The following is a 25,674-nucleotide window of genomic DNA, read 5'->3' as shown; positions in this document are numbered from 1 at the left end:
AACCCTTCTATCTCCCGTACCACTCGACCTTTCACCACCAGAATTCAACGGCATTAATCCCCCCAACACACGAACCTCCTCGCAAAATTTCAGAAATTTTCGACAAAAGGCACGGGTGTTATTAAGCTTCAAAGTGGGTAAAAAAAATCGCTCCTCTCCCACACACTACTCTCCAATTTTTGGCATTTCTCGATGTTCGAAGGACCCTCCCCCGAGTCTAATAATGTAAATCTTTGGGGGTCGTTTCTTGACCGATCGCCATACTTTACATAAAAGCCGGGTGAGTAATGTATATAATTTTACTGGATTATAACTAAACATGGATTATGCCAACAATCATTTTACTTTATAAATTTATTAAATATATAACTGCTGTCATTACGCTAATGTCCACATGCGACCCGGTGTTGTTAGGCTATTATTTATTCAGCATGGCAACTGAAATTGCTAGTTTATAGCTATTCTACACGAAACAGTATTTGACAATGAAGCAATACATTAAAAAACACTCGATATCGATCTCCCTTTAAATTAACATAAGAACTGAGATATATTGTGTTTACTACGCTTTGTATTCATAGAATGTAGTAGACTACACTATTTTTTAGGTTAGTACAGCTGTAATCTATAGTATAAGTGTGTATAACGAATATATAAATGCAAATACACACTTAAATATGTATATACCCTTGTATTCTTCATATACAATATACAAGTATGTATTGAGGCTGGCATGTAAAGAACAATGAAATATATATGCGTACATACTGTATGTAAGAACTGTGCAGTACAGTCGACCCCCCTATAACACGGTAGATACGTTCCGTTCTTTATGAATCGATTTCTTACGAGTCCTTGCCAATCACAGCCCGACACGTATGAAGTTTACGGACTACGGCTGTTTGAAAGGTTTTCTTCCATAAAATTAATATATAATTTATATATAATTATATGTACAGTATTTAATGTATATATAATTTTTATATAATACTGTACAGACGATAGTAAACTCAATTTACCCGCCTAAACTCTCCGTAGCGTGGCGCTGGGACGGCGGAAAGTAGTTCGGCTGCCCGATGACGTTTTACCGAATTATAGGAGTTTTTTTACCAGGATTGTACGGATACCGTCGCAATTTTTTCGCCGTCATATAGGAATCCGAACTATAGGAACCCGTGTTATAGGGAGATCTACTGTATTTCATATATACAGTAGACAGGGATTATGAAACATGTATAAATGAAACATTTAACAAGGCATGTTGATATATGTATAATTTTATATGTAGATATACAGTCTACATGTTATTTCACACACCTATCAGTGTTCTCTTATACAAGTTTCATAATGGATATTATGTGGAATACAATTCTTACAGCTTCATCATTACATATACATGATTATAATTAAAGAATGCTAGTTATAAAAATGCCCGCCAGGGCGGTAAATGGCATTGCAATACCGTAATGTATAACTGAAAATGTTTGAAAAATTTCGTAACAGCATTCTCCGTTGTGGGAAATTTGATGAAATCATTGCGAAACTCGAGTAAACAATCATATTTTCATGTTACAGAGCATGCTGCTGCGTTACCACGTATGTATGGTAGCATTTTGAGTTATCCATTACGATATTGCAACGCCATTTACCGCCCCAGCGGAAATTTTTTATAATTAATATTATTTTCTGTTTCAGATAAATTTCCATTACTGTAGAAGTCTCTGCGTAAAATATGACGTCATTTTGCCGATCCGTTTCCGAGTTATAATGTTTTGAAATGAGAACTTTGACATGCAGACTGTATTTCATGGTTCCTTACACATGCCAGTGCATGTATAAAGTGAGAAAGTGCATCACAGACGATAATTCAAGTATATATGAGCATATTTCGTCACAAATGGGGGTAAAATGCCGCTAATTGCATTATTGCGTCATTAATTGCGTTTGATCGGAACGCAATTAATTGACATACCGTGGCAATTAAGTGTATTTTATTCAAAATATCGCGTGAAAAAATCTATCATAAATTCATTAAAACAATTTCCTGAGACAATTCGATCGTTGGAAATATTTTATAAAGTAATTTAAAAGAATAAATTAATTTAATTAAATAAGTAATAAAGTTGGTCTGCGCCGAATTAAACGTCATTAAATGCGCATTTATATTTAATTAAAAACTATAAAATTTAATTTCTTTCTATGGGAAAGCGGTCATATTTTATAAAATAAGAAATAAAATTACATAATTTCTGGAAAAAAATATTTTAAAAAAATAATAAAAATTGTTTAATATTTCAACTCCATCTTTAAACGAGAGAAAATTCAAACCGACCAATCACGAAACGTGGAACGGAAAAACTTCGGGTCGGTTTCTATAGAAACGGCGATAAAAATTCAAAAATAACTTATTATTTTCTTAAATGTAATGATCGAAACGACAATAAACTTTTAAAAATAGAATAAAATTTGATAAAAATAATTTTAAAAGTTTATAATTAATTAAAACAGGAAACAATTATCGTCGTTCGGCGTAGGATGCGGGATGATCGTCAAGCAAACAAATTCGACGTTGCTATGGAGAATCACGTGATCGGACGAAGTTATTAATTTATTTTTGAATTTTTTTTTTTTAATAAAATTAATCGAATGTTAAATCTAATCGATTTATGTTTATTATTATTTATTTATGCGAGATAATGACTATCTAGCATGCGTTCGAGCAAGTTATTGAACTTTTTATCGATGATTAATCACTTTTATGTAAGATGTTTTGAATTTTCTACCTTATAAATGCGGGTAATTAGCAATTTATTCTTGGAAATTTCCCTGTCGTGTATAAAACACGATTATTTACGTCGGAATCACGTGATAAATACAACATTTCATCCCTATTTTTGTAGACAATTTGTATCTGTTACGTAATTATAAATTAGTCTGAATTATTAAAAGTAATTTTTCGATAGGGAATTTCCCCGTCTGAACAATTTTCCTGCATTTTTTCGTTAAATCTAATCGGATTTTTAAAAAATCTAAAGAAATTTAAAAGCAAATATTTTTGAAATTTATTGTAATAATTAATATTCCGATTTTTTACTTTTATATACGTAAAAATTTAATTTTATAATTTCCCTAACGAGGGAATTTTCAAACGATAACAAAATTATTCCTGATTTTTAATTTTTTTCTGAAATTATTACGTTAATTCATTTTAAATCTAGATTACATTTAAAAATATATATATATATATTCTTTTAAAACGCATTTCCGTTCTGACTAAACCTCTGACTTCAATCGAAATTTAAAAATAAATATATAAAAAGCAGCACTTTAATTTCCTGTTTTTCAATAAAATTCTCTAAAATGGATTTCCGGGAATATTCCCCAATACTCGGGAAGAAACATTTCATTCAATTTTAATACTTAAACCCTCAAATTTTAATCGACGTGACATTTTAACGCGACTTTTCCGCCTTAAAAACATTAAAATTCCCTAAAGATGTGAAGTAAAAAAAAGAAAATAATAATAATAAACAAACAACAATAATATCCCTAAGCATCCCCTCTCTATCGAAATTTAAGATGGCGGCGCGGAGATTTTTACGCTTAAGCGATTTAAGTCGATTTTTAAGGTGAAATTATTTTTTAACGTCTTTTAAATTAAAATTTCGGAGAGAGTTCTGTTCGGATTCGAATTTAATTCTCTCGAAATCGATAACGTTTTCCCCCCGCCGGTAGGGAAAATTCCCCGATTAGAAGGAAAAAAGTTGGATTGCGTAATGTGAAGGCCGCGCATGGAGTCCATTGATTAGTCGGTTTGGTAGCGGTGGAGAGAACGTCCGGATGTCTTCTCGAAGGACAAGTGATAAATTGTGAAGGTAAAAGAGAGTCGAAAAGCCCGTTTATATCTTATATATAACCTCAGATTACTTTAATATAAGTAAATAAATAACTGTAAGCTGTGTAAATGTGTGATCCTCCATTAAAAGTAAACCTTGAATGGCATCCTGCAACTTGACAAGAGGAACCCATGATTTTATTACCATTTAGCCTAGATAATTCCAAAAAAAATGTGATTAAATTAAACTGGAAGCCATTTTAAAATGCTTGCTAATGGGTTTATTCAATATGTTATTTGTTTTTTTTTTTACTATTGATATTTGTTTAATATTATTTTTTTTAATTTTAAAAGTTCTATTGATTCCTTGCTGTCAAGGCAACCAGAGTTTTTCTTGTGTGTGTACCATAACTGTGCCACAAACAGTCCCACTGACCGTTTGTACGTGGCGGAGATGCCGTTAAGGTTTGTAAATGTTGGAGGTTTCCGTTGGATTTTTTGGGAGTTTTCCTTGGTGAACGATGGGGGTAAGTTACTTTTATCTCCGCGATTCGCTTCGGTTCAGCATGGAACCCGTTCTGATGTAAGGGGAAGGGTAACGCCTGACTTTGCCTCTCGTAATTTGCGGTGTAACAGATATAATCGCTGTTATGTCGATAGCCGTTCTGTTAACTATATTCCTGTTTGTTTCTTCTGCAGCTCTGAATGATGCAGTAGATCAGGCTCAAAGGGGGGAAAAAAAAAAGTCAAAGTGCCGGCCTGCATGTCCTCCTTCGTGAGATGTGTTTGTCCATATGAAATTTCAAAGACCTCGAAATTTGGGTTGAATTTAAAAAATGAAAAAGTCTCGAACTATTTCTCGGATCAATACTAAAAATACACTCTTTTCCACTTTACTAGAGATGGCTACAGGCCTGTAAAACATTAGAAATGCCATTGCACTGACATTCGGTGGTGTGATCGGACTCGCGCTGCACACTTCGGCTGATCTCAGAGGTGCTGTATTTTGTGGTGTTGCATACGGGCCGTCGTTCTTTCGACATTTTTTACTTCTATGAATACAGTTTACAGCTTTTAAGATTCCAATTGCCTCATTCAGAGATGCAGTTTTACCTTCCTTCCTGTTCTTCTCTCTACAATCCCTTGCAGCTTGATATAGATCCCCATTTCTACTTGTGAACTTTCATCAGTGAGTCGAGTGACTTCTTGGTTTACTTTTTGACGAGTAATTTGTGTATTTTAAAGGAAATAACTTCCGTTGTATGCTGCAATTGATAATCATCTTGTTATCAATTGACACAGTTAATAACTATATTCCTGTTTCTTCGTTTTCGTACGTGCAATGTGTTTAGATAGCATTAATGAAAGATAAGCTTACAATTCTAATTGCACGTGCTCTTAATCGATAACCTGCCTGTTAAGTTCCTGTTTGTGTGTTGCCTTTCAAATTGTGCTAGAGTTTGAATAGCATCTAAATTAAGAGCTAAATTTGCAGCTTATAATAGACGTAACTTGTTACGGATGCTCTTAATTGATAATCGTCGCATTAAATTACGTTCCTGTTTATGCATTCGATTAAGTTACGGGTGCTTATGCAACTCTCTATACTGTAGATAGTTCAAATAACATCAAACTTAAGGGATAAATTTACAATTTATAGCAGAATATCCTCTGTTACATGTTCGTAAGCAATAACAACCCCATTAAATTAATAAGTACATTCCCATTCACATAGCTTCCTACAAAATTACCTTAGGGGTGCATTTTTTATATCGTCAAACTTGATTAAGAAAGTTTGCGCAGGTCTGTAATTAATACGGTGTGTATGGCAGGAATGGGGTCATGGTTACAAACAAGTTTCAATGTGATATTTTGTCAGCTGTAATTACTGCAAATAGCATTTAAGTTAGAATAAAGTACTTAGGCTAAGTAAATCTAAGAGTTAATGAAACGCAAACAGGAAATTATCTATCCAAGCGATTAGATAATCGTTACGTGAGAGATTCCACAGATAATGTCGCTCTGATTCCGTAACAGAGTAAACTGCACGTTGAGAAATTGTTTAAAGTAGTGTGAGTTGGGACCATACTGTAAATTGCGTAACGGAATTATCTGCATTCGGTCGACCGTGTCGATATTTGGAATATATTAACTTAAATACCTTTCGCGTCTAGTCTGATAATTGTCTGTTTGCGCTGAGATTTTGTAACCAGTTTCAAGTGATAAGAGCCATCAATGAATTATCGTGTGTGTGATTTTCATAGGAAAACCCACTAAATATGAGAACGTTGAAAGAATAAATATGTTAGAATTTTATGCTGTTTCATCCTGACAACTGGAATGTTTACACTAACTGTTAGTAACCGTTTAATGTGTAAGACAAGGAGAAAAATGTGACTCGAGTGGTATGTGATTACGAGAATCTGTAGCGAAATTGAAGTTTCACAATCTCGGTACTTGGTGGAGGAACGGATTTAACCTGTAAAATGTTTTAAAAATATAATTTTGAGCAGAACAGTACTTATAAATCTATTGAAATTTCCATTTAATAAGTCGCACGACTTATTAAATATCAGTTTTGCTAGCGCAATTGTAATTATTATTACACTTGCGCTAGTAAGAAATGCAATGGTAGATACGCAAATAGTAACACTCGAATCCATGCTAGAATTTTGAAATTTTGGTGCCAATGCGATTTGTTGACGCCGCTAATAAGCGTAATGTTGTGCTAATATAAGTAAGATATGCCTAAATGATGGTAAGTGTGTTAAATTTCCTTCACTTTTAGTTCAAGGCAGTAATTGCATTTAAATAACCTTGCGTTAAATTATTTTTCTACTTGGGTGGGTCCGTTATGACAGATGTAATCATACAGCTTTCTCTGATCTACTGATTTCTCCTATTTCCTGTTATTTCTCTATTTTTCAAACTAGTTCTTCCTACTTTAACTAACAATTCTTATTTTCTTACTTTCCTATTTCTACTCTTCCTCTTCGTGTGAACTGCTCACAACTACTTCCTTACTTCCTGCTCCTACTACTAACTCCTTGCAACTACTTCCTTCGCTTCCTAACTCCATGGTTATCTAACTCAAGCGTTCATAATTTTAGCTATAACATCACGATGTTCATCAATGCATTCATAAACATAGAGAAAAATTAAATTCTGTAAAGATCGTCAGTTTGTCTTGCTTCTTTCCTATACAAAAAACACAATTTATGATATTAAAACTACAGTAAATACTTTTGTTGTTGTCGTCGTCATTGCAGCTTTACAGTATACCTCTTCAGCGTGTGTAATTTTCAAGTTAAGATCAGTAAAATTGAATGATAGTGATAATAAAAAGTGATGAATGCAACTAGAGTAGAGTAATTCCAATAGATGTTTGTGCGTGTAAGTGCATAAACGTGTTTCTGTTAACTAGAATTTATTTTGAATCGTTTCAGAGTGGCGTATCGACCTCGTTCCATTTCTGTTTTTCTACCAGTAACGACATGCCCGCCTCGCAGGGAGTAGTGACGATTCTGCACTTCAATGACTGCTACAACGTCGAGACACAGCAGCAGGAGCCGGTGGGAGGCGCGGCGAGGTTCTGCGCCGCCATTAAGAGTTTCGCCCACCTCAATCCCATGGTTTTGTTTAGCGGGGACATCATCGCACCATCAATAAGTAAGCGTTCTGTATATTTTTTAACTAATTTTCCTGCAAATCGATCAGAGGAATGTTAGCATTTCTGATAAGGTAGAGTACCTCACCATTCAAACAGACAACAGATGACTGTTTTTTGGCATTTTAGATCATTCTGCAAATGTCATTTAGTATATTTGGATGTAAATATCCAAAGAAACATAAATTGCCACTAACCAGCTATAAAATTGTGCAAAATGACTGAAAAAATTGCACCGCTACACACTAAAACTACTATTAATTCTAGTGTTAAATTAACAAACGTTCATATTTAATAGGCAAATTAAATGTTAATTGGTATTATAATTGAAAAACGAACAGTTTAACGAGCCAGTTTCTTGCACAATTTTTCAAAAATCTGCCTTCCGGATAAGTATAATACATCATTCAGTTTATAATCACAGGAAATATTCGGCGTAAAAGAGGTAAAGATGCATAAGACCGACAGTTTTCATTGATTTCGTGCAACTTTTGCCGGTGTGAACCTTTATACGGCATCGGTATTTCTAAAGCTACAAACTGACGTAACAAGAATGAATGCCGACTGTGAAATGTGACTTTTCAACTCCCGGTTTATTACTTTGAAGGTCACGTACAGGATAACAAAGCTTGTTTAATATTAGATAAAGACAGAAAACAAGTTTTTTTTTGTGCTTTTATTATTAAGTTTTTTATATGAGTTAAAAGGAAAAATAAATAAAAATTTACTTTTTTTTTTAGTGTCGGAGTGACCGAACAATCATTAACAAATGATGAGATAGTCGAAAACTTAATCGCGTAAGCCTCAATGTCGCTTGCATGCATTGTCGTTTAATTGTTTATGCAAATTAAGTGACATGGTGTTTATTAATTATTTAAAAACAAGGCATTGCGAGAGAAACTAATTAAATTAATTTCTTTTTGAATTTTATGCTGAATTAGTGTCATTGTATGTAAATATTTTGGCTGTTTTTAAAATCATTTTAAGTGAATTTCTTGACACGTCTTGGTGTATTGGGCAAACAGCAAGTATTTGTTTTATCGTCGTCAAAGATAAGAGATCACCTGATACGTAAAAAAAAATTTCCATCGAGTTTATTGGGTGGTCCACATCACCGTAGACTCGATAAGATCCGTCTTTTGATGGCGATAAAAACGTAGTACAGGTCAACCGTAACATTATAAAACAGTCTTCGGCAATTTCGATAATATCAATACTATTTGCGCGGACAAGCCTTTATCGAGCACTTTCTCCCCTTGCTCGATAAACAGAGGAGGAAAGTGCACTCCTGAAATGTTTACAAGAAAATTCCCGGGCAATTTCTATGAATAAGTTTTGCGAAACCTTTTGCCAAAGACTGTGCGGCTTGGTGGCGGCATGCCAGAAAAAAAAGAGTCTATCCGTAAATTACAATTTGGATGGCATTTGTTAACTGATCCAATCATAGTATGGGTTGACCATCTGGCTAGCATAATTTCAATTTTTCCAGGTTACCACACCAAACCCGTCGCTATCATTTGGTGGTGTTTGGCATTACCGTCATGGGTGATATATGATAGTACCTAGAAAATGACAACATAATTTCCCTGTTATTTTACCTATGCTTCATTAAAATTTTGCTTGATTTTTCATTTATTGTATCTATTTACAGGGGGATGGTTATGTGTATTCTAACATAATCACCCTGCAATCTGAGAAAATTGCTAATCCGGCACCCTACGGATCCCAACGATGCCAGATTAGCGAAGGTTCATTTTTGAATGGCAAATAAGAGTAAGCAATAGCCAATTGTCCAGTCGAGAGGATGTTTCGGATCAGATACTACAACTTGACATTGTCAATTCCTCAAAACTTACTTCCTTAGATTGCATTTATGCGAATGCAAGACAGGAAAACAGGCAAAAGAGACCTTTTGGAATCAAAATTTGCACTTGTAATGCAGTTTATGCAGAAGAGGAAAACAAGAGTTCTTGTGTGTAATGTGTAAGAAATATCAATTTCCCTCATCCTTTTGTGGACGAGATGGAACTTTCGTTTTTTTTCTCTCCTCTCCAGAGTTGATACACATGCATGCACTCAGTAGTTTGGCAGCCTCACTTCTGTGCAGTGGCAACAACAAAGCATTCTGGCAGTCTGTCGAATGTGAAGAAAATGGCTTGACGTAAAAAAAAACACACTGAGGGCATAAATAAAAGGCAAGAAATGTTAATAGATTGGTTTTACTTATTTCATTGTACAATTTATTGGACTTTCCTTCCCGCTTTTGCATGAATGCAATAGAGGGGAAAACAACGAGAATACTCCTGTAGATGTGTGATCTTTATTTGCTTTGATTTTCCTTCTCCTCCTGATTTTTCTCTATCTTCTTGTATTTCTTGCATCTGCGTAAATGCAGCCTCAGTAGGAAATCTGTTCATTTCAAACTTCTGCTTCAGGCTGTCTCAGAAATATGCATATGATATTAAAAAAAAAGGCTCATATTCAAAATATTTCCATGTATAAAAGGTATTCTTGTATGTTTCTGCTGATACGAAACATTTAAACGGCAAAAAAATAAAACCAAAAATATTTAACTTCCTTTTCGTAAAGATTTATTTACTCGAAAGTGCTTCGGTTACTCTAAAATGTGTCGTCGGTTATGTCCGACCAAAGTGGTTTTTGTGTTAGCCATGATTAATTTTAAATCTTGTTATCGGAAATAATTGAATTATCACTTATTCGGTTGATTGGATTGGGTGGATTGATACCGCCAATTCGTAATGCATTGGGAGCAACATGTTCGTAAACCTCGTTCAAGAAGTTAAGTTTGTGTATAATTATTGTGTAGTTGTGCTTTATCGAGCAGATCAGATTGTCCCAACTTTTTGAACTGGGTATCTTTAAAAGGGTGTACCCCTTCTGAGAAATGGACGTACAGTTTTTTTATTGAGGCGCGTGTTAGGGTGTTTACGGGATCTAAATGCACACTTTCCTTTTGAACGACTTTGCTTTCCACATACAACCAGAAACATTGACATTTATAGTATATTTCCATTGTTCTGATGTATAAGTGTATGACTGAATGTTGTTTTCACAGTGAGCACGTTCACGAAAGGGGAGCAGATGATTCCGGTGTTGAATTCCATCGGCGTTCACTGTTCTGTGTATGGGAACCATGATTTTGGTAAGCTTTTAAGCAATTTTCTAGATGATTGTGTTGCCCTAGATTATAAATTTAAGTCTTGTCGTCGTCGTTTTAGATTTTGGAGTGGACAACCTGGTCGATTTTGCCAAGCAGACGACTTTCCCATGGTTAATGAGTAACGTCAATGACAACGACACTCATCAGCCTTTGGCGGAAGGGAAAGTCAGTTATGTTCTCGAGCGAAACGGGAAAAAGGTAATTGAATAACGGAAAATTTTACTTAAATTTTCATCCGATTTAATCATTTTCATGCAGATTTTCAGACAAACTGACAGTTTTAATGTGTAGAAATCATAATTTTGTTAAGATTTTAATAAAGTGTGTGCTAAATTATGAAGACGGAATGAAACTTTCTGGGTGATTAACAAATTCTAACAATTCCAGTTTGGATTGATAGGCCTAGTCGAAGAGGAGTGGCTCTCCACCCTGGCAACCATAGATCCCGAAGACGTCACTTACATAGACTTTGTTTCTGAAGGACGTAAGTTGGCCAGGCAACTGAAAGATAAGGTGAGTATGTAACGTAAGCATGCAGTGTAAGAACATTTGTATGTAACGTAAGCATGCAGTGTAAGAACATTTCTTCCCTATTAAAATCCTTTCAGGAGGGAGTCGACTATGTCATTGCGCTAACGCACATGAGGACGCCCAACGATTGCCGTCTGGCCGAAAACGTGGACGAGATAGACCTGATTCTCGGAGGACACGATCACATCTTTGAAGTAAAGAAGGTGAGGTTGCATTTCTTCAGTTTTGTTCCAAATTTACGGATTAGATTTTAGTGCATCTGACTTTGTAATGTAAGAAATGACGATTAGCTTACGTTTAATTCAGGTGAACGGAAAGTACATTATCAAGAGTGGTACGGATTTCAGAGAATTCTCGAGAATAACATTGAACTTTTCCGACCCCGAATCCGTCGACGTACAGTGTGAGAAGATCGAAGTCACCTCGAAGTTTAGCGAAGATGAAGATCTAAGGCTGAAATTAGTGAAGTACCAAGGTTGGTTTTTGAGTCAGGTGTTTAATTTTTTAGGAAACTTTCAACAACATCGGGAATTTTCAGATATCGTCGAGGGGAAAATGGATGAGGTCCTCGGCCAGTTTTCCGTGGATCTGGACGGTCGCTTCACAAGCATACGCACTAGAGAAACCAACTTAGGTAAATTCGTTGTTTTCATTTGTAACCTTGTATCGTATTTATCTGAGATTATAAATTTCGCTTGTCGTTCCAGGTAACTTTGTCTGCGATATAATGTTATCATCTACTCATTCTGATCTGGCCCTACTGAACTCTGGCACTCTGAGATCCGACCGCATACACCCAAAGGGAGACTTCACTCTCAGGGATTTGGTTACACTGTTACCTATGATGGATCCTCTGGCTGTCGTAATTGCAACCGGTCGGTAGAGTTTATCATTCAAAATTTAACTTTCGTCTAGTAAACAAATTCATTTAAGAAACTTAACTTTTCAGGTTATCAGATCTGGCAGGCTTTAGAAAACGGAGTGTCTCAGTATCCGAAATTGGAAGGAAGATTTCCGCAAGTATCCGGAGTGATCTTTGCTTTCGATCCCAATAAACCTCCCGGAAAGAGAATAGATCCTAGTTTCATAAAAATCGGAGATGAATATCTCGATTTGGAGCAGGTAAGAATTGTAAATTAATGTGTGACAGCAGCTTTCGGGCCATTGAATTAAATTATGTCCGAATTTTGAACTTCTTGTGACAGTAGTGTTGTCAGAAACAATTCTATAGGTTGTTTCATGTGACTGTCTGTAAAATATCTGTTGTAGCTGCTGCACTACCCTTGAAAACCAAGTTTGTACGGGGCCAAAAATAGAGGATATAATGGATATGGGAACAGAGTGGTGCAGTGTTTTGTTAGGTATTCAATAACAATATGGAACTGTTATCTATCATTGTAGTAAGAAAGTCAATTTCCTGATTTCCATAATGTGAGGTGAGGAATCTTGTTCAGACAATAAAGAATATACCAGTACATTGTTTTGGTGATATGTTTATACATGTACATTTTATGAGACCACATTGTATTGATCATTGACGAACACTTCCAAAATTACCTTTACGTTTATTATTCTTGGAGGATTCCCACTATGCCTAAAATTGCCATCTTCCAATAGTTGAGACATGCATTCATCTTCTTAGATAGTCCTCATCATCTGCATTGTCTCTGCTCTTAACACACAACTTGATGTTAGCTGCGCAATCACACAGCAACAAAATCCGTACCTGACTTTCACCCCTCTGTATCCCAGTATATTTTCATATTATAATGCATAATGTGACTCAGCAACATGTCTAAAAGACATGGCCATTCATTGCAAGTTTACAGAAAGTTCTTTTCTTGTAGTTTGAGTATATTTTGTATTATGGATCAATACAATACGACGAGTCTCGATTTCTGTTGTCTTATATACACCTATACCCTTCCTCCACCATTACTTGCAACCTTTCCTAAGATGTTTCACATTGTTGAGTGCTTAAGACGATCGTGTGATACAAGTACTTTGTAAATGTTGTAATTTATCCATCATCGTAAGCTCGGTCGTCATGTATTTGGGACGTTTTTCTATTAAATAATGCAATAGATGTGTATACGTTGGCATTTATTGACAAGTAACGAATATGCTATAGTCACAGTTGGATGGCAACCTATCACTCCAGATATCTGGGAATTAATCTAGACAGGTCAAATAACTGCAGGAACTTTTTGGGAGGTGTTCCGACTGGCCTCATCCATTACTTGTGGTTACATTTAGTGCCCCCACAGAGCGGAGAGTTAAAAAAAACTGCTTATAAGAACAACCATATAAAAATAGCTTTATTATATATATATTATCTGCTACAAACAATTAAAAATAACTTTATCACGCAACAATGTCCTTCAGTTTTATGTTGTAGCCTTAATAGAATGTCGTTATTTAATAATAGGATGCTGAACTAATGTAGACGTCTGCAGTTTAGGAAGATAATAGTTTTAGTTATCATTTTAGGAACCAGGAGTGTAAGGGAAGTTGCCTATTAAGGCAACTTCCCTTACACTCCTCTTACTTTGATTAAAGTACGATTCATACCTAAATTTAATGTTATAAACAAGGTTTATGCAGCTCTAAATTTGATGTTAATTTTAATCTTAACACTGATTTTGTTGTGTAATAGACCAGAGTTGGGAACCTGTATGTAATTAATCGGAAGGCACGTCTGAAGGCATTTGAGATATATATACATAATTCGTATTTATTGGATTGATCAGAAGGTTGGTTTGTTTTGTTGTTTTATGTATGATACCGCCATTAAACCACTAACGGCAGTTTATATTCAATTGTTTTTGTCAGTTTCAATGCAGCAGAATGTTTGTTAACCAAAATTAATTACTTGTTTTTATCATTATACTAAAATTTCTGGACTTGAAAATGGAGGCTCTTAAGTTGTATGTTCGTCATTGTAAATGCAATCTGTGCCGTATGTGTCAAAGTGGTTTAAGAGGTTCTGTACAAGGAATTTTTCTTTACGAGACGCTCACAGTTTGGAAGACCCTCAGCTGATAATGCCACGATTTGAGTTGTCATCGATTTGAGAGAGTCCACATCACACCAGCAGGAAAATTGCAGAAGTGTTATCTATTACTCGTGGATTGGTCATTGGCCATTTACAAAACTTAGGATGTGTACCATGCTACGACGTTTGGGTACCATATCGATTGAACAAGAGAAATCTGATACAGATTTTCTGCCTGTGGTTTGCTGCCAAAATGTAACTGGATGTATCCCTTTATGAAGTGACTAATTACTGGCAACGAAAAATGATTTGTTTACGATAATATGCAGCAAAAAAGTTAAGAGAAAGTCAACTGACCTGCCTGAAAAGTAGTCAAAAATCTGGTTTGCATCCAAAAATGGTTATGCCAAGTATTTGTTGGGACTGGCAGGGAATTAGCTTTAATGAACTCCTACCTCCAAATTGGACCGTTAATTTGAAAAACTGTTCCCAACTCAAAGACAGCCAGCATAACAGGGAAAGTGTGGCCTTCAGTGCCAGAAGTTCAGCAAGTTTAAGCAGGTTGTACTGCCAACTCTTTGCAAACTTTACAGAGAATAAGGGAGAGGAAAGAACTTGCAAGGAGTTTGACATTGCCGGCAAGAGTTATTGACGAGCTCCTCGCGAGATCTTTCCTCTCTCCTATTCTTAGTTTGTGAGGAGTTGGCAGTACTCCAAGCACAGCCGACTTAAAGCATTGCCAAACTCCCGGCACTGTTTCTGGCAAGTTCTACTCTTGCTTGATCATGTAGTACTTTCATAGCTCACAAATTTTATACTTCGATATGTAAACTAAAGCCACAAAAGGCTATGGTACAGAAAAAGTGAAAGTAACATTTACTTTAATTTTTAGACCTATTTTACCATAAACAAATCATCATAATTTTCACATTTATTTCCAATTTTGTTACAGAAATACAGATTAGCCACTAAAAACTATCTGTGTCAAGGGAAGGATGGTTACGACGTTCTCAAAGATTGCGAAGTTGTGGTGAGTGTTTTGCCGGCGACGGCATTAATTCGAGTAAGTAAACTTGTGTCGACTCATTTTTACGTACTTGTTTTCAGCTGGGCGACGAGGAAAGTCCAGAGCTACGCACTGCAGTTCAAAACCATTTTGAGAGCATCAAAATAGTGATGGGAAGAGTAAACCATCGATCCCGACATCGGCAGAGTCTAGTCTGTCTTTCTCGTAGGTGAGACTTTCAATCTCGTCATTCTAATTAGTATAGTAAATGATCGTGTGTAAAAAAAAAATAGGTTGTGTTCGTTTTGAGTCGAGAGAGACAAATTATAAGCCATATTTATTGGCGCGTAACTTGTAAAAATAATCCATTCTGTTGTTCTATGTTTGGATGTCGTTCTGTGGTTTTCAAGCTAAATGGAACACTTACTTGCATCTCCGCTCCTTCCATATAGGGATAGTCTGCCGTAAGTTTCTTCTCTATCCTGATTACTGGTTTGATTTTTTTGTCACGTGAGCATATTTTTTGCTATTTTTTTGAACAATTTTACTAATTTAAAAATAACACCACTTTTGGCGAGTGATTGAATAACAAAGCCAGTCTTTTTAATGTTACAAGCCAACACAGTTTGAAGTATACATGTTGTTTTTTGTTTGCTTTTACACCCGATTCCTTCTCACAGACTGCACATAACAAGGATGTTTCACCATTAACAATGCTAATTGCCGCACTCTTCCTGTAAATCTGCAATGCGAATTTATAAAATTGTCGATCTCGTCTACTTAAGATTTTTCTTCTAGGCACAGCGTCGTAAAGATGTTCGAAGACAGCAGCTTACAGATGCGAGCTCCCATGAGGAGAGGAGTCAGCTTGGATGCGGCTGCTAGGCGTACAATGTTCTTAATGCAACAGCCCTCCCTAGATAAGGTTGAGTACGAGCAGTGTAAGTTAGAACCTAGAGTGGAAGGAAGAATTTCGCTTTTGACCGATCAGGTAAGATTAAAAAGTAAAAAGTTTTGATTTATTATTATAAAATTTCAATGATAAAATTTTGAAACTTTTCATATTTTCTAACATGTTATGTACCTAGATGAGAACTGTGCAAAGAACTATTTTAAATAGTAATGAGAACAAGCAAAAACCTGCAGTTTATTGATACAAATACAGTGATGCCTTTTACTTTGAACTGAAATGGCCTTCTTTTCAGAAGGTCATTCCCATCAGAAATAATGGAATGTAAATTATTAATCCATTCCCAGACCCTAAACGATACTCATTTTGATAAACGGCAATTACATATAATTTGGGGCATTTAATTGTCATTTTTACTTTAATTATAACAAGAAAAAAACACACAAAAATACCCAAAACTACTAAAAGGAATAAAGTTATTTACAATTAAACGTTTTCATCTGTTTCTAACAAACGTGAAATGTAGCTTAATGAATACTGAACAGAATAACATATTTTAATGTGTTTGTTTGTTTAAAGATTTGAATCTTGTACATGTTAGTAATGTAGCACACACAAATTAAAAAAAGTAATTTTTCTATTTGAACCACTTCAAATCTTTGTATTTAAATGTGTTCAATTGCTAACATTGTTCTGTTCAGTATTCGTTAAGATATACTTAGTGATAATTGTTATAAATGGATGAAAACATTTGTACCATTAAATAATTTTATTCCCTTTTTTACTGGTTTTGTGTATATTTGTACATGTTTTCATTATGTACAATCAGTTTTTGAAGTAGTAAATGAATAAATAAAATGTGTAACTATTGTAAAATAAGATGGAAATTGTATTTACTGTTTTCGCACAGCAGATCTGGCAGTTTACCACTTTCCTGCGTAATTCCTTTTTACCTCAACCGTCAATATTATCACATTCCTATTATGCTTCATTGCTTCCATGGTTAATAGGTAGGGGTTACATATACACCAAACACACCGAAAACAAATGAGTATAAGACAAGACACCCATTTTTTTCACTGCATGCACTTTGAACATCATTTTAACTCCAGATGAAATTTCCTCTTAAATTTAGCTTTCGAAGTTAGAATCATTCACAGTATGAGGTATCACTGTAGTAAGATGATCTTTAACACTACTCTGAAAATTATTGACTTACAAATGAAATTTACTGTAATTCTATGGAGAATTGCAATGCTTTGACCGGTGACTATTATATTAGAGGTGCATCTTGCATGTAGAAAATATGGTTTGACAAAAGGAGAATAATCTAATTAATGAAATTACTTGTTGTAAATAACTTTTTACAGAAGATATTTAAAACCAGAACTGAGCAGGTTGAAAAAAATCATATCATTTGATGATTAAAAGTGTGTTAAATACAAAATTTAAGTTTATAGCTGCTTGAGGATGCAACACAAAAATTGGAAAGCATCCATGCTTGCCGATCTTTCATCATTGTTAATAAAATTAGAGATTACTGGTAATTTATAGCATGCTTACTGGAGAAGTTTGCATGTAGTTGGATGACTCCGTAGTTCTGTCTAGTTATGCATGTCTTTTTTATTCCTTTTATTATATTTAGAGTGTAGTATTAATTTTGATGTGTAGAAAATTACTTCTGTTTTTTCTGTTTCCAGCACATTTCTCCGTGAAAGCCTGCACCCGAACTGGACTGTCTCCGTTTATTGCTATACTTTTAAAAGCTGTTGCATGTCTTACGCACTTTTTATTTTCAAACTATATTCTGTAGATGCTCCTTCCATATTTAGAAAATTTATAAAAATATTTAAAGTTTATATTTAATTTTTTTGCAAGAGGACTTTTTATACAAGAATCTTTTTATTTTTAATTCACTTCAGCAATTACTACTTATGCCAATTTCTGGAATGTGCAGGAGTGTTTAATCTGTAGAGATCGCTGCCGCAGCTATTTTTCTTTGTATAAAGAATAAGTAATCGAGCTATTTTTGTGCTAAAGTCAATGTAAAAAATATGTGTTAATATATTATCTATGTAAACTAGATAAAAAAAAAATTAAATATATTTTTATTAATTAAATGTGCACCATTTTCTTAAATTCCAGTGGAATTTTATGAAATTTCTGCCACTGAAAGGTAAAGGCGCTTTTAAAAAAATCATTTAATTGTATTTAAATTTAAACAGATGAGAGAGATATTGGCTAAAGAAAGAGAAGACAGGGGTTGCAGTCTTATACAGGAAGTGATTGAAGAAGACGAAGAATCCATTTTAGAAAATGCTGACAATGTCTAACTGACGAACGAATTGTTTTGTTTATAAATAGTTTATTATTTTTAATGCATTAGTTTAGTTTTATTTAAAGTTTTATATGCACTCATTCTTTGCCTTAAAGGGAAAACAATCCAAGAAGTTGGAGATTTGCACATTATAGTTTACTCATTGCATTTTAGGTTTGGAAGGATGTCTGAAAGTCTGACTTTGATGTGGAAACTATCTTTCAACCGAGGTTTTTCTTTTTGTAGAAAATGCAATGCAAAGTGTTTAGAATTCCACATTACTTGCAGTTTATGTACACAGGTTTAATTTACATATTAAAGTAACCTTTCTAGTTTCTTCAGTTCTTTAATCACTGTCAAATTACTCGCCAAATTTTACAAAACATTACTGCAACTGTTGTTTATTAAACTAAGTCCACAAGCGACAGTTCGGGATTTAAAGACAGCATCAGGAGTACGATGCGAGTCTAAGGAAATCCATCCATAAAAGCTAGATATCAGGATGTAATTGAATCTTCCCAATTCTTAAATAGCTGGATTATTTTGATTAATCAAATATTTGAGCAATAATCTGTTGTATCTGTGTCGTAAATGCCTTTCTAGTTCTTTTTAGCATGTATATCCATATATGATGTGTAAATACAGACTGAAGGAGAGAATGTACAGAATTAAAAGAAAAGAAAAAAAAAAAAAATGGATGCGTGTACAGTGTGTGGTGGAAGAGTATAACTTAATGTCGGCAGAGAATATGTAAAGATTCTTGTAATTATCATTAAGCCTTCCTGAATTGTCATGGCTGAGCTTCTTTCGTATGTATGCATTTTGACAAGCTAACAGTCCTCTATTTGGAAATAAAATGATCAAATTAATTGTGTGTATGTTTATTTTAGCTTCTTATTTTCATGGGAATGATACTTGCTTCTTTTTTTATTACAAAGAGAAACAGACTTACAACTACACATCACAAATCAGCCTTTGGACCCAGGCTGAGAGGTATGGCTTTCAATTCAGTCCTCATGCACAGAAATTCTCCGCAGACGCACATGATAGTTATGCAGACTATATTAAGTAACCACCAGGATAACGTGTGTGGAAAACTGCTGTTGTAGATCCAACAGGCTATCAGATGAAACAAATGGGCAGTTACAGTAAAGTCCAAACACAGTTTTGTTCTCTGTACAAAATACCAGAGTCCCAATGAACTGAAAGCAAGAAATAAACTGTAATCTGTTCCAAGTTTTACAAATTATAAAATGTTCTCAACTTACCAACACAATGAATTCAATAAATAAGATCCTACAATGCACTGTCCATGAAAATCTTTCACATGTATTTGCTGTAAAATAAATAGGTTTAAAAATAAATTTTATTTGATCATAATGTAAAAACAGCAATTGTCACTCACCTGATATAGAAATATTTGATCTAAAGAATGAGCTGTACTGCTCAAAATGTTAGTAAGAAATATCCACAATCCTAAAGAAGCATAAAAAATACTCTGAATAGTTATAATTTGAGCCACAATGAGAGGCGGATCCCATACTGAGTAACGAAAGTGACCGCCCATAACCATAATTGCTTTCTTATACAGCTACATGGGACTTCACAGAAATTTGGCTAATATTGTAATGCTTTTCATGAATCTTCATGATTATCTGAAAAATAATTTTCTTTCATTTAATTTTAGATAATTTCATAAATTAATGATATCATTGACATTTAAACAGTACACATTTTCCTTAGGCAGCTGTTGATATGTCATCTTTGGATTTATTGAATTTAAGTTTTTTGAGAAATCTTAGCATTAAAATTATCAATAAAATCAGTTCTTCCTATACATTTACTATCTGAAAATAGTATTAAATCCAAACAAACAGTGACAATATTTATATTACCAAGTCGTCTTATAAAAGATATATACAGTCGACCCCCCTATAACACGGTAGATACGTTCCGGTTTTTATGAATCCAGCCAATCACAGCCTGGCACTTATGCAGTTTACGGACTGTGGCTGTTTGAAAGGTTTCTTCCATAAAATTAATCAATTCTAGACTAATTTGACTCAACATTTCCAAAATATGTATAATTTTTTTGGGAATAATCCATGTAAACTATGCTATAAACAAAAAATTGTAGGATTACTTGCCATTGCTTAGGCTTGTTTTCGTCGTGGAGCTTGTCATCGAATGGCGCTCGTGTGCTTCCTGATAAACTATTTTTTTTGCAAAAAATTCACCGAACTTTGGAGACATCATTAATATAAATATAATTTTTATGGCCATTAAATAATAAATGGTTTTTAGTAGGTCTGCCGCTTGTTTAAACTCAATGGTTTGTGCAATATCTGCTATTGGCCTAGATTCGACCAATCCTGTTGCGACACGAGTCGGCGACGACGTTTTACCGAATTATACGAGTTTTTTTAGCATGTTTGTACGAATGCTGTCACAATTTTTTTGCTGTGATATAGGAATCCAAACTATAGGAACCCGTGTTATGGGGGTCGACTGTATATATATGTGAACAAATTTAAAATAATTCGTCTCTTAGACAATCTCCTTTCTTCCAATTAGTCTGTAAAATCAAAGGTTTACTGTATTTTATAACTTTGCGTAACTACGTTAATGACACTTGATGTTTATATAAAAAACGAATCAGTTAAAATATCTAAGCCAATCAATGTACAGTACATCACATTAATTTAATCACATCTGAAAATTTTTTGTTTAAATAGAGGGTTTACTGTATGATGATGATTTAAATTAACATTTATCATCAAAAGTATTAATAAAATAACACTAAGGCTTTTGATAACATTTTCTTATGAAAGTTTAAAAATACCACATTGATCCCTTTTATTTTATTTACTACATTAAAAGTAAATGTTTGCTTTTATATAGTTTTCTTTTTGTAATTTCTGGTTGGATATTATTTTATGCATAGTGCTTATTTACATATACCCAGTATGATTTATTGAATTTATTTCTATAAATAATAAAGATTCAGAGCCTAACTATTGCATGATAATAAACTTCTTAAAAATAACATTTGAAGTTTTAGATTTTTAATCCAATATATTTAGCATTTCTGCTATGAAAACTCAATTTTAAGAAAAATATTGTACTGGTATTTTAGTCATGCTGTCAGAACATGCAAAATAAACAATGCATGTCTGTTTGGTGATATATTGAGAGAGATTCTATCGAGTTGAAATGCTACAATACCTGATTTCACATTGAATTGCAGTTAGATTTGTTCTTAATTTATTAAAATAAAACAACTAAAATTTTATAATGTTTTGAATCAATGTTTGGATTAAATTAGCATTTGTACAGGTCCTGGAATTCAGAATGGATAAATAGTGGATAATAGGTAGGTTTTCTGTATACCTGGGTAAGGAAGTTGCCCTCCTGTATTGTTAAGAGTACATCTATTGGCCCACTTCCTCAAGCTTCAAGTTGAACACTCGGGTTGAACCTCTCGGGCAATTCCTCGATGTCCTGTTAATGATGCAGCATTCATAAATAAATTTTAATATGTAATGTTTCTAAGGATGCACGTATAAGAATTTTCAAAACTTATTTTCAAATCAAACATGCAAAACTTAATAAATTTGTCTTCAGAAAGTATGATGTTTCATGCCATTTCTATTTATTTTTGTGAAGATTTTCAGGAATTTCTCAGGTAGCACTTGGAAGACTATACAACAGTGCAGTTGAAAGGATAATATCAACGAACAACCAACTTTTTACATTACTAACTAGCAGACCCCGCCACGCCTTGTTGTGGCTCAAAATGTATCTATTATAAATGTATAACATTTCCCCCGTGGGGAAAATTTTTCGAAATTTTTTTTATTAGTGTATATTCTCTTGACGTACCCTATTAAAACGCAATCAAAAACGCAAAAACCCGCATCTAAAATAGTATAATAGAAGCCAAGATTTTCACAGTAAGCCTTAATCCTGCACCTCTCCCCCATGGAGGGAATATCGAAAAATCCCTTCTTTGTGTACATTCTATTGACATACTCTATTATCCTTTCACATAATGAATAAAGGCTAACTTTTATAATAAAATCAAAACTGCTTAATTGGAATTTGCATATTTAAATTAAGTATTGTTTCTCTAATAAGGTTTGTCCTAAAAACACTAGAAAAATTATACTTGAATTTATGAGCACTAATAAAGTTGAATTTGGTTTTATACATTGTAAATTTCAGTCATCAAAATTAAATTAAGAAAAAAGGTTCCTATACACTGTAAAAAAGAGCGGTTAATTTCTGTACCAGCTGACTCCTTACGCATTGAAATTCTTCAGAATCAGAAGTTTGTTTTGATATGCAAATTCAATCAGAACCCGTTAGAAAATACTTTTTCCAAGTAAGAAGAAACAGATAAAATGGCAATAATTCTGCTTATCTACAAAAACTGATGTTATCAGTGCAAGAGCCAAAGGAAATTTTGAAGAGGATATGATGAGGTTTTATCACCATTAAAAGATGTGAAGCAACATGTAACATGAGTTCAGTCCTTGTTTCAACAAATTGAAACTAGTAATTGATCATTTTCAGATTTTCCTACTAATGAACTGAATTCACAGAAAGAAATATTCTATTTATACAGCAGGATGAACAGAGTGTAACAGGAAAGACAGTCGCAACTTTAAGGGGCGACAGAACATGGCAAAAGTAACAATTATCATAATACAATGTGTGGTTGGAAGCTGAGTGGTTTGCTGCAAGAGGACACTTGCTGGTGAGAAGGCCACATTGCACACACATCATCATTTGAAAGTTGTATAGCTGCATAGATGCAACAGTATTTGAATGCTGAGAAGGTAGATATGCATTTCACATACAGAGCTGCAAATGACAATGCCGTTGAAGTGTAATGACTTTACCAGGAACATTTTCCAAATACGCCGGTTGCTGATCAGAGAACCATTCAGCATCTGCACAAACAACTGTGTGAGACAGGGTTGTTCTTTGCTCACATCTGAAAAGCCTCATTTACGAGATGCCCTGAAGTATGTGCCATGCCAGATATCTTCAAAATATACACCAATCACTCCATCACTGTTGTGATGCATGTTGGTTGTTCATTTGAGCAATTCTTGTAAATGAAACATTATTTATTGTAAATATCATGATTAAAACAACTTTTCATTTTCCACGATCTTCATACTTACAGTGTTTCTGCATTCACATTCCACTATGCATTGTATTACGACAATTGTTACTTTTGCCATGTTCTATCATCCCTTAAAGTTGTAACCATCGTCTTGTTACACCCTGTATTGCATTGTTAAATATAATTGAAAGGTATGCAAAAAGATGTTGGTAGATGAAAATGATACATTTCTACAAAATTTTTACTAAAGCAATTTTAATAATTATGCAAATTCCTCATTAATATCCCCCATTCATTAAATTTATATATCATTTGCTGTTTATCACAGATAAAAGTAGAACATTTAATTCAGCCCGAAAGGTATTAAAACTACTTTTATTATATTAGAAAGAGTCTACCACAACCACAAACTGCCTTTCTACAGAGAATTAAATTCAGATCAACCTTAAACAAGCTTATACCTTATATTCAACTTGGGAGGTGGCCCAACATAAACATCTGAAAAACTAGATATATACTGGGCAACTTGAGGATTGATATTGTGGCCATCAATTACAGAGAGAGAGAGAGAATCTCTCCAGCATGAACGTCTTTTTTTTTTTTTTGAAGTAAAGTAATGAAGACTATGTCGTGTGGTTACAACCAATAAAATAATGCTTCATTTTAAAAAAAAAAACTATGTTCTAATTACATTCTGAATCCCCATAAAAAGAAATTACTTATGTCCAAATAAAACTGGTTATGATTGTGGAAGTTTGAATCACCTTGATGATCAAAAAAGTCAAATAATATAGCAAATTATGACCCTTGGCGAGATATTTACATCCAAAGGTTTGACCAGACTGCTTGTCAATCAAAATAATAGGCTAAACAGAGCATGCAGTGTGACTACGTCCTGGAAGTAGCCAGTGCAATGGTGTTTCTTGGTATTTTACAAGCTCTTGGCCATCTCTAGTAACGTGGAAAACAAGTTGATTTTTAGCATTGTTCTGATAAATGGTTCTGGATTTTTACGCTTTTAAATTTTACCGCATTTTTGAGAGTCTTCAAAATTCCAGATGGACTTATTTTGGGGCTAAATCGCACAAAGGGTCACATGTCGACTGTCAGTTCCTCTGACTTTTTTACTTTTGTGGGTATGTTCTATGCTGTGATGAAGTCCCAACTACTTCATTCAGAGCTGCAGTTTGGTGGTTAAAGTCCATGCAATGAAAGAGGGAGTCACAAAAACTTCATTGTAAAATGGGGTCTAAAAAACATTGTTTTAAGAAGGGGTTGCAGATGAAAAGTTTACGAGACTCTGACATAAGGAAAACCTTGTTAATATTTCTATGGATAGAGAGTGTAATGTATTGAGATGGACGTATGATTATTTCAAGGAGCAGATACAATAATTTTCTCCCATAAGATCGGCAAGTCAGCTTAGCTACTCGACTAGGAAATGCATCCCACGATAGGTTAACTCAATGACTGCATTCAGCTAATCAACAGTTGAAACAGAGCAAAGGTGTTTCAATGCTGTAGTTACATCTGCTGAATGAGGTGATGTATGCAAAGGAGCAAGAAGCAGCCATCGTCAGTCAGCTGTAAACGCTATTGTGACGTCAATATACCAAACACATTCCGAAATGGTGCTACCATATAAAAATACTCAATGGCTCCAGAACCGCCGAGTCTGCCAAACGCTGTCATCGGGATTGTCACATCTGTACTTCCCAAACATACGGCGGATCCGTAACTTTCAGAACCACTATACCGATTCGTGCCTTTGTATATTCTCAATTAGGATAGAATATGTTTTATTTATAAATTGTTTTGCCTATTTAGCCAATGAAATAGATAAAATCAAGGTTAAAGTCCAGATACGTAGACTGTCATGGCGGCTCATCTGATTCCAGCAAACAAAAGAAAGGAAACAGTGGGGATGCACGTTCTAACCTAACCTAACGTAACCTATTCTAATAAATTACCATAATTATTACCAATTAAATTATTAGAATAGGTTAGGTTAGGTTAGAACGTGCGTCCCCACTGTTTGCTGGAATCAGAGATGAGCCGCCATGACAGTATACGTATCTGGAGACTGCTTTGATGACAT

General features: G+C 34.3%; 2 protein-coding genes across 7 annotated transcripts in view; one reads left to right on the top strand and one right to left on the bottom strand.

Annotated features, from left to right (window-relative positions):
• The window catches only part of LOC111626654 (trifunctional nucleotide phosphoesterase protein YfkN-like), a 50,311-nt gene extending 31,000 nt beyond the window's left edge, over positions 1-19,311 (top strand). Inside the window, exons 1-15 of one of the 5 annotated variants that reach the window (XM_023370131.1) lie at positions 3,680-3,875; positions 7,282-7,504; positions 10,579-10,665; positions 10,742-10,881; positions 11,071-11,196; positions 11,292-11,417; positions 11,521-11,689; positions 11,753-11,848; positions 11,922-12,089; positions 12,164-12,336; positions 15,162-15,239; positions 15,317-15,444; positions 15,668-15,679; positions 16,014-16,206; positions 18,351-19,311. In XM_023370131.1, the coding sequence (XP_023225899.1) occupies positions 7,330-7,504; positions 10,579-10,665; positions 10,742-10,881; positions 11,071-11,196; positions 11,292-11,417; positions 11,521-11,689; positions 11,753-11,848; positions 11,922-12,089; positions 12,164-12,336; positions 15,162-15,239; positions 15,317-15,444; positions 15,668-15,679; positions 16,014-16,206; positions 18,351-18,458 (1,779 nt within the window). In that variant the 5' untranslated portion in view covers positions 3,680-3,875; positions 7,282-7,329 and the 3' untranslated portion in view covers positions 18,459-19,311. Of the gene's footprint in view, positions 1-3,679; positions 3,876-4,341; positions 4,363-7,281; positions 7,505-10,578; positions 10,666-10,741; positions 10,882-11,070; positions 11,197-11,291; positions 11,418-11,520; positions 11,690-11,752; positions 11,849-11,921; positions 12,090-12,163; positions 12,337-15,161; positions 15,240-15,316; positions 15,445-15,667; positions 15,680-16,013; positions 16,207-17,825; positions 18,222-18,350 lie in introns of those variants that run through there. The other 4 variants (XM_023370115.1, XM_023370151.1, XM_023370141.1 and 1 more) reach the window with 4 other exon arrangements.
• Positions 19,312-19,351: 40 nt separating this feature from the next.
• Positions 19,352-25,674, bottom strand: part of LOC111626695 (protein SYS1 homolog) — a 9,906-nt gene continuing 3,583 nt past the window's right edge. The window contains exons 2-5 of one of the 2 annotated variants that reach the window (XM_023370185.1): positions 21,833-21,943; positions 19,848-20,097; positions 19,711-19,778; positions 19,352-19,644 (exon numbers count right to left, since the gene is read on the bottom strand). In XM_023370185.1, the coding sequence (XP_023225953.1) occupies positions 19,404-19,644; positions 19,711-19,778; positions 19,848-20,015 (477 nt within the window). In that variant the 5' untranslated portion in view covers positions 20,016-20,097; positions 21,833-21,943 and the 3' untranslated portion in view covers positions 19,352-19,403. The remainder of the gene's footprint in view (positions 19,645-19,710; positions 19,779-19,847; positions 20,098-21,832; positions 21,944-25,674) is intronic. The other variant, XM_023370179.1, reaches the window with a different exon arrangement.

Source organism: Centruroides sculpturatus, unplaced genomic scaffold, assembly GCF_000671375.1.
Source record: "Centruroides sculpturatus isolate CEXI.00-Female unplaced genomic scaffold, Cexi_2.0 scaffold203, whole genome shotgun sequence".
NCBI classification, from domain to species: Eukaryota; Metazoa; Arthropoda; class Arachnida; order Scorpiones; family Buthidae; genus Centruroides; species Centruroides sculpturatus.
The sequence above is the reverse complement of the archived record's forward strand: the minus strand, read 5'-3'. Positions and strand labels throughout refer to the sequence as shown.